Source organism: Myiozetetes cayanensis, unplaced genomic scaffold (genome assembly GCF_022539395.1).
Source record: "Myiozetetes cayanensis isolate MyiCay16 unplaced genomic scaffold, myiCay2020 scf1, whole genome shotgun sequence".
NCBI classification, from domain to species: Eukaryota; Metazoa; Chordata; class Aves; order Passeriformes; family Tyrannidae; genus Myiozetetes; species Myiozetetes cayanensis.
In genome coordinates, this window is record NW_026086604.1 from 41,156,524 (window position 1) to 41,169,007 (window position 12,484).

Sequence of the window (12,484 nt, forward strand, 5' to 3'; positions counted from 1 at the left end):
CCCCATAAAAATCAACTTCCTTGCTATGTTAGAGCTTCTTTGGATGACAGTAGTTAACAGTCATTTTGTGCAGTCCCTTGAGAGTATGCAGGTTTTGGTTTTAGTAGGATTTATGCTTTTACCAATCTGGACCAGTCTCTACTTTTGTCTCTTTAGGGCAGCACATGTGCAACTACCTTCTGTTATCTGTCACTTGCTCAATATGTGATCATACTTCTGTATTCTATTTAGTTATTTTGGCTTTGTTGTTAGGTGTTTGAATGTGTCCCACTAAGAAAAACCCTTTCCTGAAGACAAATTAGGCAGTATCCTTAATATAAGTACTGTTGATTGAAAAATGGTTGCTGACTTCTAGTTCCACTGACTCTCCACCTCTCCCTGGTCTGGGTGCTTACAGTCATGTCAGTAAGGAATCCAATCTTTATTTAGTTTCACATAGGGAACAAGAACCTCACTGCTGGGACCAGCACATTATGACTTCTTGCCCCAAAATGTGCTTCTCTTGCAACTGTACTGAGTCTCTAATGTCTCTCCTAGATCTCAGATTTCAAGCATAGCTAGTCAGCAGATCTGTCATCATCAGCCCTTTACTCCTGGCAAATGGGATTGTCGTAGTCAGGAAGCTGAACGTGAACCCCTCAGTGTGCCCCGGCAGCAGAGAAGGTCAACAGCATCCTGGGTCGGTCAACAGCGTCCTGGGTTGTATTAACAGTAGCATGGCCTATTAGTAAAGGGGGAAGTAATTACCCACCTTTACTAGGCTAAATCTAGAATACTGTGTCCGGTTTTGGATCCCCAATGCAAGAAAAAATGGAGGAAGTTCAGTGGAGGCCACCAGAGTAGCTTGGGCTGGAGCATTTGTCCTGTGAGGAGGGGCTGTGAAGTTGGGGCTTATTTTGCCTGGAGAGGAGATACCTCCAGGGGCACTTGGCAGGAGCCCCCTAGTACCTATGGGGTGGTCCTTGGGAGGATGAAGTCAGACTCCTTGTAATTGTGCACAGTGGAGAGACCACAGACAGCAGGCACAAGCTGAACCAAGGTATCTTCATGCGGCCTATAAGGAGAAAATTTTCCTCAAGAACACAGTGAAGTGGTGGCACAAGTTGCCCAGCAGCCACCAACCTTGGAGCTTTCCAAGGCCCAGCTGGATAAAACACTTGGTTTTGAGCTCCTGGCTGAACTTGCTTTTAAAAGGAGGAGACCTTATGAGGTACCTTCTGACCCGAATGATTCCATGATCCAAACCCATGACTCTGTATCTTTAGGGAAGGACACTGCTCTGTAAGCAAGGGGATGTGGCCCACTAGCAGGTATGACTCCTTAAGAGCATCCTGCCCTGACCCACAGCTCTATGTGTGCCATGACCTCATGGACATACAAATGGCTACGGCCTATGGGTCAATACCTGTGTCAGGATTCCTGAAAATGCGGATGTCTGAATGACAAGTACACCTTTGCAACAAAGCATCCCCAGGACAGCTTTTACGTAATAAATTTTATTTTATGTTTTACGTAATATGTATGTTAAGTAATACAGTTTATGTAATAACATCTTCGTGATGACTTAGTAATACCAATCAGAATTGTTGAATTGCCCAAACCATGACACTGGGTTTCGAGTATTTGCTAGGAATAGTACCAGATGGAAGGAAAATTTAACCATATTTCCTAGCTATAGGTATGCATAGGCTAATGGAACTGAAGAGAGCAAAGTCAGGGGAGAGAGAACTGCTCAGGAGCCCAGCTTGGGCAGCCTCTTCCTTCACAGTGCAGCTACATCCAGCCCTAGTACACACTGCACAACCATCAGGTAACAGAGTCCACAACCTCAGAACCCAGGGTTTGCATCTGAGTATGCAATTACATGCCCACCACCACCTACTCTTTGCCAGGATAAATTACAAATCCTGTTCTTTAGTTTCTACTTGTGTGTTATACGCTTCAACCCTAGATGTCTTAGGGGTTTATAACTCCTGGACTTAGGTATTGGTGACCTAATGAAACAAACAAACAAACGTATGGATGGGAGGAAAGGCAGGGTAGTCCAAACTATTTCAGCAGTAGGAGACACAAAATCCAAGCCATTTTTTATGAATCATTAACTAAATGATGACAAAATGTAAAGCAATTTTATTATTAGAAATAACAGGATTGTGTTTTGGAATATATCAGCACATTTAAACTGCTGACCATTTTGAATTCATTTGGCATCCACAGTGTTGTACAGCTCTTTTGTTTATACCATGATTTTCTTCTTTCCCTTTGTGAAGCTTTTTTTAAAACTCAAGACTATGTCTCATAATATCTACAAACCTGTAAAAACATATGTAAAGTAGAATTAAACTCCATGTGTTTAATGTATTCTAGGAATCTGAAAGATGGATGGAAAATTGTTACCAGATGTGCCAGTATTTCAGTATTTTCTTTAATTTTTTGTGGTTCCAGAAGGTACCATAGAAGGCAAGTTCATGTTGCATAAGAAGTTGCCCAGAAGAGTGATTTCCCACCAAGCTCTCTTAAATAGTGACTGGTTCATTCCCTGGATTGGGACGGTCATTTTGCAGCTTTCAAAACCACAAAAAACCCTCATCTTGTGCAAAAGAGAATCCATTGTCGTGCCACCTATTCCATTGTCTGTCATTTAGAAAACTCAGGTGTTGTGAAATTGTGTAATTGGAGAGGAGATGTGATAAAAGAAGCCGCAGGAAGGTGTTGGTAGCTGTCAATGCCATGAGGGCTGGGGGCAGTGGGGGCAGCAGGGCAGGGCCTGGCAGCCTGTCCTGTCCCATAATTGGAGGCAAAAGCTCCCAGAGCTGGGACCCAATCACTGCCTTCAGCACTGGGAGCCTCTGCCCATGGGCACCAAAGGAAGGGGCCATCTGTGCTGTGCTGGCCCTGGAAGGGATAACTGAGCCATGCATGGTAGACAGTAAAACCTCAGCCCTTGCTGAAATACTTTTTGATTTTATTTCAAATATATGCTGCAGAATGTCAGTTTCTCAAACCTTTTCCATCAGCAGGTCCCTCAAAATTTTCCATCAGTGATGTAGGTCTCTACTTATAGGCCAAATGATGACAAGCTCATCACTTATGTGTGTTGGAGAAGTGATCAGTAGATGGATGTCCAGGTGGCGCTGTTGAAATACACCATCGTGCACATATTTTAGAAAACACTCTGAAGAGGAGTTATTTTCAATATATCACTGGTTTCAAGACCACAGTTTTACCTATTTTACTTTTGATGTATTGATTCTCTGCTGGTTTAGGCTGTGTTCAGTTATCTTTGTGAAAAGTGAATTTAGGAGGAAAAGAGATTTTTTTCTCCCCTCCCCTCTTCATTTATTTTGAACAGATGTAAATGACTTCAGGTTCAAAGGTCATTTAAAACTTTGAAAGCACTTTAGAAGTTTGGTAACACTTTGAACTAGGTTTAGAGTGATATTTTATGTGGAACAACATGTGGGGGGAACTTACTGTATTTCAGCTGCTCTCATTTTGGTGCTTTGCCCACAGAAAATAAGAAGTACCTTATTCTGATACATTTAGGCTGATGTTACCTGAATTTATCAAGTACTCACTGTGAGGTAACGATCTGCACAAGTACGTCTCCCATGGTGCATCACGAGGTGAACACTCAGCAATCCTGTAGTAACTTCTTACATATTTTCTCCTTTTTTCCATCATTTGCTCTTTTGCCAGGTACTGCTTACTAATAGAGATTTGTCTTTCTGCATGGGTAATGTAAATACAATGAATGCTTGATATAAGAGGAGATTCCCCACGCCTGCAGGACCACTGAGTTGTTAAGAGCATGAGCCCATGGGTACAGCTGTGTCTCTTCCATACCTGTGCCCATCCCAGCTGAGTTTGCTTGCAGGAAAAGGACAGGTATCCCAATATTTATGTTCTTCATTCAAGTCCATAAGTTGTCATTAGATGGTTGTCAGGTTTTCCATGTGAGAACATGGAACAAGACAGCTAGTGTATTCTTCCATGATAGGCATCTGTCTTCACATGAAATACTCAAGCAATCACAGAACTGTATATTTCAATATACTGCAACCCAAACCATTATTACTACCTGATATATAGCTATTTTAAACATTATTTTGTCTGGGAAAGAAGCTTTTCAGCCTTGGCATTTTTAATAGGCTTCTTTATTTCCTTTTGTAAAAGTCAACACAAATATAAAATTGACTTAATATGAGAAGACTCTGTATGAATAAATTGGTATTGCTTCTACTGAAATTATGTATATAAATATAATACCACTAACACTATTGGGGCTCTATTCTTTGCTCTATTCTTCAGCCTTAGGGTGAATTACAGCCCCCATGTACCTCAGTCTCCCAGCATTTACAACAGAGATAATAAATCATGTGATTCATGAGGTCAATCAAAAATTAAAATTTACTATTTTCTGTGCAGGAATGGGAAGTGTAGCAAATTTGTTGCTACTAATACAAAATTAAGACCTGCAGAGTCATTTTGATGCCAACAGCTCAAATATAAACAATTCACAACAGTTTGACTCTGTATCTCTGAATGTATATGACCGTGTGACACAATATGATGCTACCTGGAAAAAGATAATTTAGTACAGGAAAGGAATAGTCTGTTAGCATAAGAAGTAATTGAGGTTGAAGTAACTATTTCCTAGCAGTTATGGAACTACATTTCTTGGGGCTTACTTTCTCTCCTGACTCTGAAGTTTGTGTAGACATGCTTTATATTTTTCTCTTAATTGTAGTAATTCCAAAATTTTCTTCTTGGGATGCCTCCACAATGTAAGGCTGGAGAGGACTAGGGAGTCCAATGAAGATCCAGCTGTCTGCTCTGATTAATGGTTCTTTTGCTTTGTTTTTTTCTCCAAAGTCTCCCCAAGGCAATAACTAGGCTTTGTTTTGGGAATAATCCATTCTGGAGGCAGTGCACACCATTTTTGGCTTTCACAATCCATCAACACTCTTCCGACATGGGCATTTGGATTTGTGAACATGTGCAACACAGAGTGCTCAATTCCATGCTCTGAACATGCCATATTGCTGGGTTTCAGTGTAGTCTCCAGATTGCTTCAGATACTTTGAAGTAAAGTGTATTCCATCCTAATAATGTGTTAGGTGTGCAGGGCCAGGTGAGGAGGCCGAACACCCCTCCAGCAGATGCTGTGAGGTGTGGATGTGACCAGTTTGAAATAAGGGGAGGTATTTCTAAGCTGTGTGGACGTGAGCCAGAAGGTACCATTTGTCTTATATTCAGCAGTGCAGACCTTGGTCACTGTGAGTGCTTTTGCCCTCAGGTGTTTGGCAGTGCTCTGCCACTTCAGAATGGTTGTCTTTCTTCTGTGTAGCCAAAACCTTTGCTTTGGCTCATTTTTCTTGTTTTCCTCAATTACTTTTCTTTCCTTTCTCTTACTTTTCTTAACCGTTTTTTTCCTTTTTTTCCCTCTTCCTCTTAATCTTCTCATGTTTCCTCTCTCCTCTGACAGAGTTGACCAGTACAAACTTGATGCTGTGTTGGATCCCCTGGATGGAGATTAAGATGCAGGAACACATAGTAAAAGCATATCTCACGTGTGCTGCTCGAACCAACATCTCTGTGTGGCACATGTCTGGTGTCTGTATCCTCATTTCCAGCTCTGCTAAGCTGTTATTAACACTGAGAGGGAAAGCAGATGGCTTTCAAGGAGGTTCTAGCTATTAAAAAAAACCAACTCAAAACCAAAAAAAGAAACAGAAGAATTTTTTAACTTGGGAGTAAGATGGAGTCAATTAATGCTACTGGTGTTCCCTCTCAACTATTACAATTCCTTTCAAAAGTAATTGACAGAAACTTTCTGATTATTCCAAGCCTTTCTTCTTTGTATAAGGACAATCAAGTTCCCTTTTCTAGGGCAGAAAGTGTTTGCAGGGGAATGCTTAGTACTTGTATGGGATTTGCACTTAAAAACCTCTAACAGGCTTATCCTCTTTCACTTCTGACTTTTACTAAAATGCCCCGAAAAGGACAGAATTACACAATAGCAAATGGCAGTACTTTTTTTACATAAGGTTCAGTGCACTCTTGCATTCATGTTCACTGATCATAATGTGAGCATGTTACTCAGTGCTTTGCTTTTCTGAGCAGCCATGAACATTAAACTCCTGAGGATTTCATGGCCTTGAGGTTAGTAGCTTCTTGGGAGCAGAACAAAGCAGGGTATTAAACTGTATAGCAGATTTTCTTTGTCAGGCTTTATGTTTTGCCATGACAGAAAACTAGAAGAATGCTTTTTCCATGGGTGTTCCCTTTTGTTCTGGCTAAAACAGATTACTGGTGAGGGGAGAGCAAATTTCCATTCTTCTTCACATCTGCTGAATGTTCCTTCCCCACCCATAGTTCAGCCACAGACATAGGAAGGAACAGGATGAAGTCTGGTGGGTCTTGAAATGTCTTTAGGTGACAAAAACTGGCTATAATTCTAGTTTACTGGGTTTTTTGTTTTTGTTTTTTTTTTTTATTTGTTTCTTTGGGTTTTGTTTTTGTTTGGTTTTGGGTTTGTTTTATTGGTTTGGTTTGGCTTTTTTTCTAATAAAGACTGGTTCGATTTTTGGTGCTTGACTTTGGAAACCATCAGGCAGACAAAAAGCTGACTGTGTTTTATGTTTGTGTCTGATATGTTGGAAAGCTACATAATCTCATATATTTTCCATTTCAGAAAATGCAAACATTATGTAATACCTATTCGTCTCTTCTTTAAAATTTTCATATATAGAAAATATAAATGAGATTGATTTTCCTTTTCTTTTTTCTCCTTAGAGAAAGCAATAATTCTGCACCTGTAAAAAGTGAATGCTTTAGGCAGAAACTTTCATTTTACTGTTGTTGTTTAACTAACATTTTGTGATTCTGTTCATGACTTTGAAGGCTTGGGGTGGAGGGGAGAAAGAGAAAGCTAAAGCAGGAGCAGGAGTAAAGGTCATGTATTTGACCTTTTCACATTCTTATCCAGGTATGGCTGAATATACTGAGTTTGCTGGTCAGCAAGTTGTCACATACCTTGCATAGTCTTTGAATATCAGCTGGGGTAAGAAAGTGGGCAAGAGCTACTGTGAAACTTTGGGCAGATTTGTAATTACCTGAAACCTCAAAAATGCTAATGAATACTTTGAATTTTCTTCATTTTTAGAGGATTTCCGTAGTTGTCGTATGAGTTAAGTACTAGCTGGCAGGTCTACTGGCATAGGTATTGTATGGCTTGGTATTGTGTTGTTAGTTTTGGCATGAATATAAGCAAAGCCCACAGACTTGGGTGAATTCACATGCAAGCTGGACTATGAAATGATCAATCAGTCGTAATAATGTTTGAAAGGCAGATACAGCATCTGGAGCTGCAAATACACATAGAATAGTGAAAACTTTAGTTTTACCAGAAAATTAATTTTTTTTCGGAGGTAATGTGTTCAAGAATTCTGGTATATATTCTACAGAAAAGCTGTTGATGAAAGAATTGTACCATGGTTTAAGTAACATGGGTCACTGAAGAAGGGAAAAATGATGCACTAAAGTGAACAATTTCAGTATTTTTAGAAAAAAACCTCAGTGATGCCCATTTCATTAAACTACTTTTTTTTCCCTTGGGAAATTTAGGCAGCCTGGTCTGACCAGTTGCTGCTAGGTGATTTCTTGGATATCTACCAATATGTATTCACAACATATAGCTGTGTTATGATAAATTTACAAGAATACTGTATTTATGATTGTGGTTTAAACTTAACCACAAATCACAAAATAATTATCTGAGTACTTTTTTTTGGCTAGAGGGTAATTAAAACGTATCCTTTGTACGCATATAGAAAAAGGAAATGTATGGAAGAGTTCCTAAGTGTTCCATAGGATGATACCTTCAGAAAGATGGGATGCAAAGTCATAGTCTGGGCATGCAAAACCTGAGGCACACTGCGTGAATCTTTTGTCCCACTTGCACTTGGCCACTGGAAGCTCTTAGCTCCCATGTGTGCAAGTTAGGTGTGTATGGAAAAGCTTGGAGATAGGGATACGGAAACTGAAATGAATCTTGCTAGATTTCAGTCACCTAAAAGGTGTCTAATTTTAAGACAAACGTGTAGGCTGCTTTGATAATTAATGGCTTGAAGTAGCTACTTCCAGAGTGCAGTCTTATCCAAAGGGTAGTTGGCTAAGAGAGGTCAATAAATTAACTATATATAGAGAGAACAGTTAACTGTTAGCTGGAGTTATGTGAAATGAAAGACTCTTTGTCATCAGCTCTTCTGCGTGTGAACAGCTTTGTCAACCTGTGGTCTAACACATCCCTATCTTGTTCCCATTATCTGCACACAATGTTTGGTATATATAGATATATCTGAAGATTTATATGAGTCATATGCATCATGCTAACAACATTAAGCAACATATGCATTTTCAAAGTCCTAGAATTTCTGAAATAATTACATGTATCACCCCAGTGATGGATAACTTCTTTGACTGCGGACCTGCCAGGGCTCAAGAACATAATTGCAAGTGGTATTGTCAGTTAAGATCATTCTTCTGCAGATTGTTCTGGTTCTGTGTTCTGCAGTCTCAAGGCAGGATAAAACTTGATACTGCCCTCTGAGGAAAAAGCAGACATCAGCAATATGGGGTGGGGTTGGATTTCTGAAATATTTTGTTTGCAAGAGGTACAGATATATACCTGTTGGGATTTATAAAAGACATAAAATACATTTACAAGTCTGTCCAATGGGAAAATTTTATTGTGGTAATGGACTGCGCTGTTTTAGGCTTATTTTTATAATAACATTGGCTTACATGAATTAGCATAGTGCAAATGCAACTGTGTTACTATGACAAAAGCTTTGTATCTCTGCAAGATAATATTCCACTTATGAACGTATTCCATATGCATTATCTATCCTAATACTAGCAATGAACCACTGCTCAGACTATGTATCAGTGGTAGTGCAAATAAATTAAATCCAAAATATGGTAGAAATGCAGACTCTTAGAGGATAACTTGTAAAATTATTAAGAATCTAAAAGTAAAATGTGACTGCAGAGCTGTTTGCCAATTCACAAGCCTAAACCTTTGTGTTAGTACATGGAGTTACTAGCAGGGTAAGTGTAAACCAGGCCAGTGCTGTTAAATTAAATTAAACCTGTATGAATGGTCATCAGAACAAGATGAATTTACACCAGTCACACTCAGAGTGATTGCTCTTAGATGCTAAAGGATATACAGTGCTAAAAAAAACAGGCATTGTTCAGTGCTTTGTTTAACATGTTTGCTTTTTCCTCACAGTACAGTGCTGTGGATACAAATCCTTTATCTGTGTATATTATGCAGCCCATCTGGAACAAAATTATTAAGGTAAGAATTTTATTTAATAAAAAATTCACATGTTAATATAAGAATTTGTTTTAAATACATCATGTATTTTCATTTAAAAATATTGATTAATAAAGCTGAAATTAAGGCATCTGATAGAAGAAAACAAATATTGCAAGATATCTAACTGTGTTTAAGATGAACATGTTATTTCGAGATGGGGAGTTTTTTTTAGAAAAAAAAAAGATTTACTTTTTTTTTTCCTGATTGCTATAGAAAAGGCATCCATTTCTTTTTTACATCTTTCATTAAACAGCTTTGCAGACATGGAAGGTTTTACTTACTACAAATCATTTTCTTGCAACATATGCTGCCTAACAACAGCATGGCTTTATCTCTGTGCTGTGCATATGATTTTATGCAAGTGCTGTCTCATTTTCTCCCAAGGGTACTTGCTCGAGGGAGCCAGGCATTTCTTTAAGAAGCTGAAAATGAGAGCGGTTACCATGATCACCATAACGATTGGAAGATGCCATCTCTCGAATGCATCACGATCTGCAGTTTTTAAAAATAAACTGCTCACAATTAGTTGTGCTGTTGTTGGCAAAAAAAAAAAAAAAAAGCCGTGTCTCAAATAAATGTGAACTTTATTGATGTCCAAGAAAGCAATATCTTCTGCATCTGCCTTGTTACAGGAAATATTTAGACTGGAACAGACTTGAAAATAAAGCTTTGTACTAACAAAAATGGTTGTAAGTGGTCAGAGTGCTGTTGAATCTGCATCTCTGGGTTCTATAATAAAGGTGTTTCTTATTCTTAATACAGCAGAAAAATCCTAGTCTCTCATTCACAATCTCAAGATAATTTAATGAAAAGTCCTAACTTAAAAACTAAAAAGCAACCCAAACACGTATGAGTAAAAAGCAATTCAAAGATGTGACACTGAATTCAGTAATTCACTTCAGAGACTGTTTTCATTCCCATCATGCTATTGAGGAAAACAACAGAAAAAAGAAAAGCCCCTCCAGCACTCTGCAGTCTGGCACAGGAGATGAGCAGAGGCTTTTCTGTGCACTTGCACTTTGGTTTAGAAAATCCATGGGTATTCATCTGCTCTCAGATTGAAGGGAGTGTATTGCAATGCAACACTTCCTTTGGAGATAAGTTCTTCTTATGGTTGCAGCATTTTACCAGAGGAAAAGCAGCATTCTTGAATGTCCCCATGTAGTATAGGATGATAGAACCCATAAAAAATGTGACCTTTAGATTTTTTTAAACCTCATTGAGTTTTAGGTGAGCATGACTTAGTTCTCTGCTCTCTGAAGGAGAACCCAAACCAGAGCGAAGGATTGTTTCAAAAGCTGGGAGATCTGAGTTATGGAACCAAAGATTGGGGTGGGTGCTCTCTGTACTTTGCCATTTGGTTTGTTTTGAACAGCTGAAGATACAGCACTGAATGTTCTACCTTGCCTTCTGTAGCAAGAGTGTTACAGAATAATTCTCAGTGATGTGTTGCAAGGATTTAAAGGGAAACTATATTGCTCTCAGCTTTTGCAGAAGCAGTCATTCTAACCTTAGAAGATACTGCCATGTAGAATCAGAGTCCTGCAGAGGAGCTGGCAATGCACAGCAGCAGAGGAAAAGAGTATGTAATGGAGATTGCTCTTAGAGGTAAATGTGAGAACTGGGAGCTGGTTTTATTCCTGGAATAAATGATTTTTATTCCTGGAAGGAATGGAAGTAATGGATTAATTCCTGGCTAGATACTGAAACCAGATGTGGCAGTAACTATTATTCCAAACTCAGCTCAAGAAAATTCTGCTCATCTGATCACCAAAATACTATTTTCTCTTGAAGTGCTAGTATACCAGTGATATCTTAACAAATTATATCAAGTCTTAGTTTTAGAAGAAGCTTTGAATACATTTACTCCTTCTTTCTTTTTTTTTTTTCTTTTTTGTAGCTTGTACCTATTGTAATCATTGTAGCTGAGTTATGTAAGCGTGCCCTAGACTATGTTATCCTGTGATGTAGAAAATAAACTCCTGTTCATGGCAGCTTTTCCATGTTGTATGAAACTATAGTAACAACTATATGAACCATAGAACCATAGAATGATTGAAAATGATCTTTAAGATCATCGAGTCCAACCGTTAACCCAGCACTGCCAATTCCACCACTAAACCATGTCCCCAAGTGCCACATCTGCGTGTATTTTAAATATCTTCAGGGATGGTGACTTCACCGACTTCCCTGGGCATCCTGTTCCAATGCTCAACAACCTTTTTGGTGAAGAAATTTTTCCTAATGTCCAGCATAATGTCCCCTCATGTGACTTAAGGCTGTTTCATCATGTCCTATCACTTGTTACCTGGGAGAAGAGACCGACCCCCACGTGGCTACAACCTCCTTTCAGGCAGTTGTAGAGTGTGATAATGTCCTCCTTTGAGCTGCCTTTTCTCCAGACTGAACAACCCTACCCGACTCAGCTGCTCCCCGTAGGACTTATGCACCAGGCTCTTCACCAACTCCATTGCCCTTCTCTGGACATGCTCCAGCACCTCAATGTCTTTTTCGTACTGAGGAGCACAGAACTGAACACAGGATTCGAGGTGCAGCCTCACCAGTGCTGAGTACAGGGGGACAATCACTGCTCTGGTCCTGCTGGCTACACTACTGCTGATACAGGACAGGATATCACACTAGGTTATGACTCTACATGTTATTTAAAACTATGCTGATTATGCAACTATAGGTATTTCATCTTCATTTAATTCAATGCTCCATCCATTTACCTTTAATAGGGATTTGTATTTTATAATGAAGCGCAATCTTGTGCTCTCCGATAAATAATGAGCAGTATTATTTAGCTATTATGCAAACTGAATATTCCTCCTGTATTTGTGTTCATAAGAAATCACATCTGTGCAGGACAATGAGAGGAAAAGGAGGAAATCCCACTGGGATACATAGGTGCATGCCAGCTTCACTGGAATCAATTTAACTCCCTTCTGTTACCTTTATGAACTTTGATTTTATCACTAGAATTGGGCAAGAGTAGAATTTTAGTGGTCTCAAGTGACTTAGTGGAGTTTGAACAGAACTTTATATAAATGTGTACTTTACCATTTATAATCCAAATAGTTGATATATTAAAGC

The 12,484-nt window shown here is 39.0% G+C and overlaps 1 protein-coding gene across 1 annotated transcript in view; it reads left to right on the plus strand.

The window, feature by feature from the left end:
- LOC126636298 (ethanolaminephosphotransferase 1-like) overlaps positions 1-12,484 on the plus strand; it is a 60,353-nt gene that overhangs the window by 6,464 nt on the left and 41,405 nt on the right. Inside the window, exon 2 of the mRNA XM_050308324.1 lies at positions 9,299-9,367. Within this exon, the coding sequence (XP_050164281.1) occupies positions 9,299-9,367 (69 nt within the window). The remainder of the gene's footprint in view (positions 1-9,298; positions 9,368-12,484) is intronic.